Source organism: Callionymus lyra, chromosome 13 (assembly GCF_982586985.1).
Source record: "Callionymus lyra chromosome 13, fCalLyr1.hap1.1, whole genome shotgun sequence".
Taxonomy (NCBI): Eukaryota; Metazoa; Chordata; class Actinopteri; order Syngnathiformes; family Callionymidae; genus Callionymus; species Callionymus lyra.
Genome location: NC_141830.1, coordinates 8483974 through 8492308, shown reverse-complemented (window position 1 = coordinate 8492308; position 8335 = coordinate 8483974). Strand labels below are relative to the sequence as shown.

General features: G+C 29.7%; 1 protein-coding gene across 1 annotated transcript in view; it reads right to left on the bottom strand.

Annotated features, from left to right (window-relative positions):
* Nucleotides 1–7549: 7549 nt before the first annotated feature.
* Nucleotides 7550–8335, bottom strand: part of dcstamp (dendrocyte expressed seven transmembrane protein) — a gene marked incomplete at its 3' end in the record, with an annotated part of 4504 nt that continues 3718 nt past the window's right edge. Inside the window, exon 2 of the mRNA XM_087806364.1 lies at nt 7550–7867. Within this exon, the coding sequence (XP_087662490.1) occupies nt 7550–7867 (318 nt within the window). The remainder of the gene's footprint in view (nt 7868–8335) is intronic.

Sequence of the window (8335 nt, the reverse complement as noted above, 5' to 3'; positions counted from 1 at the left end):
TGACGAAAAGTTGAAAACAATGGTAAAAAATAAACTTCTCTGAAATTGGGAAATAATGTTTAAAAGCATAGTTTAAAGTATATACTTTTTTGAGTATTGTTTTGATTGTTTAAGCGCTTTGTGACCCTGGTCTGGAAAAGCGCTATATAAATAAAAATTATTTACTTACTTACTTACTTAAATATCTGCAGACGCAAATAAATGTTGCCCAAATATTGAAAATTGTGTTTTTTGAAGTCTCAAAAAAAACGTGTTACTTCAACATATTTGACTACCAAAACTACTACAAAAACTGTATTTTGATATCAGGCGGTTCATGTGAATTAAAATAAATGTTGCCTAAATGTTGAAAATGTTGTTTTCTGAAGCCTAAAAAAAAAAAGGAAAAATGTCTACCTTCTTTCATTACGAAAAGTTTAAAAAAAAATGGCTAAAAATCAACATCTCTAAAAATTGGAAGTTCAATATCCGGCAGACATTTTGAACATTCTCTAATGGCACTGACTGACTTCCTTAGTAAGACCTAAGTCACAATATATTTGAAAGCAAAACATTTTAATTGACACAATAAAAGCAGGAGGATGTTTACACCAACATGGATTGTTGGTTTATTCAAGTGAAAAATCTTCCACCTTCTCAAGCAGCAAACGTTAGTGTCGTCACTGGACCTGATCTCTCTCTCGGGGGAACGTTCACCTGACGGTTCTTCTCTAGTAACGCTTTGTAAAAACCTGCTCCACTTCCACGGACGGTGAGTCAGAGCTGCTGGAGGTGACTTCTGCGCTCGCAGGAGCGTGATGAGCGCCGACAGTCGCGAGCGCGAGCAGCAGGGATGCACACGTTAGTGGACCACGGTCTGGGATTATGTAAGATCCCTGGTCCTCGATCAAGAGTCCACTCCTGGATATTATCTCAGAACTATTTTATCTTCTTGTTCAATATCAGGCACCAGAAGCGTGTCACACTTGAATGATAATTTCATGATTTAATTTTAATTCATGGAGCCTCTGTGGTTGAATATGTTTTCCTCCCTTGTTACCATGGTTACGGCCCCTCAGTGGACTGATTCATTTAATGAATTTTCATCAACGTTCATGTTCAGACCCTGTGGAGGCCAAGAACCTGGAGCAGCAGGTGGATGTTTAGAGGTTTTCATGACAAGAGCTGTGTCTCAAATCGCATACTTGCGTACTTAAACTTAGTATTTTTAGTGCATAAGTGCGTCTCAATTCTTAGTATGTGAAATGTAGTGCTCCATGCACACTAAATTGTCACTAAAACGCCCGCAAAACTGAGTATCGATGGACACTTTCTACACTAAATGGCCGCCATCTTAGTGACGATGAAGTTGTAACAAAAGTTACTTCAATATATATATTTATATATATATATATACACAGTATATGCATATAAATACAGGTGCATTTTCATCCAGCAGTAGGAGGACGACACGTCTTCGTAGGAAGTGTTGGAACATGCAAGACAAACTGGCTCAAGACAAGGAAGGAGCAAAAGAGCAGGAGGTCAAAGGTGAAAACAATTAGCCAATCAAGACAGAGACATGAAACTATGCTGTGTCTCAAATCGCATACTAGCGTACTAAAAGTTAGTATTTTTAGTGCGTAAGTGTGTCTCAATTCTTAGTATGCGAAATTGAGTGCGCCATGCACACTTAATTGGCGTACTAACACGCCCACAAAACTGAGTATGGTTCGATGGACACTAACCACACTAAACAGCTGCCATCTTAGTGACGTTTTAAACGGAAGTTACGTCATATATAAATGCATATATATGCATATACTTAAATGTATATTTTCAGCAGCAGTAGGAGGATAAACACGTCTTCGCTGCTGATACCAGCTTAAATATCTCGCGAATATTTCGATTCTCATATTTTTTCTTTATTTCTTTTTCCAAACTTGCAAAATATGCTGCCAGCAGGTGGCGATAGCTTTCAAACAGCTGGTTGAAACATCGTTAAATAGTAGTAGAAGAAGGAGCTGTCATGTGATTTCCTGTTAGTGTGTAGCAGCAGTGTTTGATTTGGGACATACTATCTGTGGAGAATTTGCGTACTAGTTAGTACGTACACTAAACTGATGCATACTAACTTCTAGTATACTAAGAGTAGTATGCGATTTGAGACACAGCATAGTCACCAAAATAAAACAGGAAGTGAATAAAACGAGACTTGGGAGGGGGAGGGGTGGGATCATCAACCAAACTAACACAAAGGACAAACCAGGATTCTATTTAAAATAAAGATATAATATTCTCATCCATCACAGATGATCTGCGGCTGGTTAAAGTAGAAACATTTTTAATTTATATTATAGAGTAAAAAACATGTCAAATTAAAAGCTTCATTCATCAAGATCCACTAACAAGTGCAGAGTTGACTTTTTATTACCCACGACAAGTAAGTCTTCGATTTTAAATTGTGTTTATGTCTGTGTTTATTTGCTAAATAAAAGAAAAATAAACACACAGCAGGGATGTGTTCTTTTATTTCTTAACCATTAATAAGATACAAATCTAAATACATGGATATATTTAAAACAATAATGTAGCAAAAGTTTAATATCGGGCGGACCATGTGAACACAAATAAATGTTGCCCAAATTTTAAAAAATATTGTTTAATGAAGTTTTAAAAAACCTGGAAAATGTCAAATTTTTTAATACGGAAAGTTGAGGAAAACGGCCAAAAATGAAAGTTCCATGAGCCCCATGTGCAGATGAATAAATGTTGCCCAAATGTTGAAAATATTGTTTTCCAAAGTCTCAATAAACGGATAATTTCTACCTTTTTTTTCTATGAAAATTTGAAATAATGGTCAAAAATCGACGTCTCTGAAATTGGGAAATATTGACTTAAAACCGTAGTTTAATATCTGCAGACAATGTGGACGCTAATAAATGTTGCCTAAATGTTGCAAACGTTGTTTTCTGAAGACCCAAATAAAGGACAAATTCTACCTTTTTTCATGACGAAAAGTTGAAAACAATGGTAAAAAATAAACGTCTCTGAAATTGGGAAATAATGTTTAAAATCATATTTAAATATCTGGCGGCGAAAATAAATGTTGCCCAAATATTGAAAATTGTGTTTTTTGAAGTCTCAAAAAAAAGTGTAATTTCAACATATTTTACTACTAAAACTTGTAATAATGGCCTAAATTCAACGTTCTAAATTGTGTTTATGTCTGTGTTTATTTGCTAAACAAAAGAAAAATAAACACACAGCAGGGATGTGTTCTTTTATTTCTTAAACATTTTTAAGATACAAATCTAAATACATGGATATATTTAAAACAATTAAACACAAATATATCCGGTTCAGAACAATCAACTCATCAACTTTACAATATTAATGAAATATATCAAATATAAACTCTTGTGTTCTGGGTTTTTTATCCAGTGAGTCTTGAAGGTACAACAGGAACAGCAAAAAATAAATAAATACATCAAATAAAAATGCACACGATTGAAGCACTGAAGTAAATTCATACAGACACAAAATTATATTGTTCAGTTTTTAAATAGTATTCTTTAACTAACACCCGAGAAGTCAAGACTTCTTAGACCCTGAGTGTATATTTTTATATTGAATTTAAAATAATAAAATTATAAAATGATAGAAAATGTACTTTTAAATGATTTGAATAAGAATAAACAAAAAGAAAAACAAGAAAATTCACAGATTTGTTTTGTATTCAATTCAATTAAAAAGTAATACAAATTACTTACAATAAATAATTTCAATAAAAGTATTGAAAGTTTATTCCTGGAATTATTGTCATCTGAATTAAACACTACACAGATATATTAAAAAAAACTTCTTTTTTTTAACATTTTCATTTTTTTTTTAATGTAAAAGATAAATACTTTCATAAATACACAATTAAAAACAGAAGAAACTATTCAATATAGTAATGAATCCATGAAAAAAGAGTCTGAGAAACGTCCATATGTCTTCACAGTACAACACTGGTCATGAGATGAGAGTTTAAGAATCGATTTGTCTCGATTCATTCTGCTGAGTTTGTTGTCATTCGTCGCCCGGCGTGACGTCATCATCACCCGGACGGACGTCTTCATACCGTTACGTTCTGACCCGTCCGGGCGGAGAAGAGCAGTGGGCTCCAGAAATGAGGCTGGAAGAGAGAGCGCCATGAAAGAAAACGTTAAAATAAGAAGCACTAATACACTTTCAGCTGGTATAACTGTGTTGCTAATCCACACGTTTTAATAGTGATATCATTGTTGTTAATTTAAAATCAAACACTATTAAATACTACTTAAAATACTGAGACACAAAACACATAGTTTTACTTGAAATTTGTTTTTCTTATATATAAAGTTTAGTATAACTGTAGTAATAGTAATAATAGTTACTTATAATAAAAATAGTTGTTAATTTTACATTAGACACTATTAAATACTACTTAAAATACTGAGCAAAACACATTATTTTGCTTGAAATTTGTTTTTCTGATATATAAAGTTTAGTATAACTGTAGTAATAGTAATAATAGTTACTAATAATAAAAATAGTTTTTAATTTTACATTAGACACTATTAAATACTACTTAAAATACTGAGACACAAAACACATAGTTTTACTTGAAATTTGTTTTTCTTATATATAAAGTTTAGTATAACTGTAGTAATAGTAATAATAGTTACTTATAATAAAAATAGTTGTTAATTTTACATTAGACACTATTAAATACTACTTAAAATACTGAGCAAAACACATTGTTTTGCTTGAAACTTGTTTTTCTGATATATAAAGTTTAGTATAACTGTAATAATAGTGATAATAGTTACTAATAATAAAAATAGTTGTTAATTTTACATTAGACACTATTAAATACTACTTAAAATACTGAGCAAAACACATTGTTTTGCTTGAAACTTGTTTTTCTGATATATAAAGTTTAGTATAACTGTAATAATAGTAATAATAGTTACTAATAATAAAAAAAAAGTTGTTAATTTTACATTAGACACTATTAAATACTACATAAAATACTGAGCAAAACACATTATTTTGCTTGAAAATTGTTTTTCTTATATATAAAGTTTAGTATAACTGTAGTAATAGTAATAATAGTTACTAATAATAAAAATAGTTTTTAATTTTACATTAGACACTATTAAATATTACTTAAAATACTGAGACACAAAACACATTGTTTTACTTGAAATTTGTTTTTCTTATATATAAAGTTTAGTATAACTAATAATAGTGATAATAGTTACTAATAATAAAAATAGTTGTTAATTTTACATTAGACACTATTAAATACTACTTAAAATACTGAGCAAAACACATTGTTTTGCTTGAAACTTGTTTTTCTGATATATAAAGTTTAGTATAACTGTAATAATAGTAATAATAGTTACTAATAATAAAAAAATAGTTGTTAATTTTACATTAGACACTATTAAATACTACTTAAAATACTGAGCAAAACACATTGTTTTGCTTGAAACTTGTTTTTCTGATATATAAAGTTTAGTATAACTGTAGTAATAGTAATAATAGTTACTAATAATAAAAATAGTTTTTAATTTTACATTAGACACTATTGAATACTACTTAAAATACTGAGACACAAAACACATTGTTTTACTTGAAATTTGTTTTTCTGATATATAAAGTTTAGTATAACTGTAGTAATAGTAATAATAGTTACTAATAATAAAAAAAAAGTTGTTAATTTTACATTAGACACTATTAAATACTACTTAAAATACTGAGCAAAACACATTGTTTTGCTTGAAACTTGTTTTTCTGATATATAAGGTTTAGTATAACTGTAGTAATAGTAATAATAGTTACTAATAATAAAAATAGTTTTTAATTTTACATTAGACACTATTGAATACTACTTAAAATACTGAGACACAAAACACATTGTTTTACTTGAAATTTGTTTTTCTGATATATAAAGTTTAGTATAACTGTAGTAATAGTAATAATAGTTACTTATAATAAAAATAGTTTTTAATTTTACATTAGACACTATTAAATACTACTTAAAATACTGAGCAAAACACATTGTTTTGCTTGAAACTTGTTTTTCTGATATATAAAGTTTAGTATAACTGTAATAATAGTAATAATAGTTACTAATAATAAAAATAGTTATTAATTTTACATTAGACACTATTAAATACTACTTAAAATACTGAGACACAAAACACATTGTTTTACTTGAAATTTGTTTTTCTTATATATAAAGTTTAGTATAACTGTAGTAATAGTAATAATAGTTACTAATAATAAAAATAGTTTTTAATTTTACATTAGACACTATTAAATACTACTTAAAATACTGAGCAAAACACATTGTTTTGCTTGAAACTTGTTTTTCTGATATATAAAGTTTAGTATAACTGTAGTAATAGTAATAATAGTTACTAATAATAAAAATAGTTTTTAATTTTACATTAGACACTATTGAATACTACTTAAAATACTGAGCAAAACACATTGTTTTGCTTGAAATTTGTTTTTCTTATATATAAAGTTTAGTATAACTGTAATAATAGTAATAATAGTTACTAATAATAAAAAAAAAGTTGTTAATTTTACATTAGACACTATTAAATACTACTTAAAATACTGAGCAAAACACATTATTTTGCTTGAAACTTGTTTTTCTGATATATAAAGTTTAGTATAACTGTAATAATAGTAATAATAGTTACTAATAATAAAAATAGTTGTTAATTTTACATTAGACACTATTAAATACTGCTTAAAATAAACAAAACACATTATTTTGCTTTAAAAACTTTAAAATTGTATTTCTGATATATTGAGTTTTTATTCATTAGAATAAAACTGCGAATAAAAATTCTGCTTTCAATGATATTTTCATTATATTATTTATTTCAATGCAAGATTTCCTTTGACACAAATTTGACAGAGATCCAGAAATGAGGCTGGAAGAGAGAGAGCGCCATGAAAGAAAACGTTAAAATAAGAAGCACTAATACACTTTCAGCTGGTATAACTGTGTTGCTAATCCACACGTTTTAATAGTGATATAATAGTTGTTAATTTAACATCAAACACTATTGAATACTACTTAAAATACTGAGCAAAACACATTTTTTACTTGATACTTGTATTTGTGGTATATAAAGTTTTAATCCATTAAAAAAAACAACTGATAAACATAACACAATTGTGCTTTTTAATGTTATTGTCATTATATTAAATCACATATATATATATAAGTTTTCCTTTGACATAGATTTAATTCCATTCACGTTATTTTTCATTTTCTAAAAAAAAAAAATGAACAAATATTTCTATAAAGTAATTTTTTTGAAGTGTTTTTGTGATTTTCTACTCCATTTATGATCAATATAAACAGCAAATATGAGCCGTTAGATCAAGAGTTAAATCCATGTTCTAAAAACACGTGGTAACCAAGGTTACGGTCCTTCAAACTTCCTGGAACGCCACACATTCCCACCTGACAAAGGCGGCGTCTCCAGCTGCTCCTCTGCTCCTCCTCTGGCCTCAGGCCTCCTCCTCCTCCTCCTCCTCCTCCTCCTCTCCTCCTCCTCCTCAGGATCTGGGCGTGAAGATGCTCCGCCCTTCGCTGCGCGATCTGGCCGAAGAACCTCTCGCACACCAGCAGCCGCAGCTGCGGCAGTTTGGAGGCCAGCAATGACATGACGGACAGGGTGAACAAGATGGCGGCCAGCGGCGCCACCGACTGGTGGAGCAGAAGTTTGGGTTCGGGGAGACACTGCTGCTCGAACAGGGTCACGGAGTAAGAGAAGTCTTTGCTGTGTTTGTTCCCGCTGACCTGCAGACCCATTAGAGTTGAGATCTCCTGCGAGGAAAAGCAGATATTTAGAGGTTTGAGACGATTATGGAAGTAAATAAATGCCGTCGATATATTAAAATGTGCTTTTATTACGTAAATAAATTCAACAATTTCTATATTAAATGAATTCCGCTTATTTTACACCTATTGTTTGATATTCTTATTCCAATCATTTCAATCCAATAATAATAAATTTAATATTTTTTTATTTGTAGCCTTTTAAATTCAATAATAAAAAAAAATGGTATAAAAATACCTCCTCGTTTCTTAGTAATCCGCCATTTTGAATTTAATTGTCGCCACATAATCGTAGCATCATTGGCTAAAAATCTTGGATCAAGCGGCTCGGTATCAATTAATCAATATTGAATTTTAAACATAAATATGTTTGAATAATTGGAATATGAAACTCGTATAAAATAACCAAAATAACTACTTAAACAAATTCGACATTTATTCAGGGTTAAAATCATG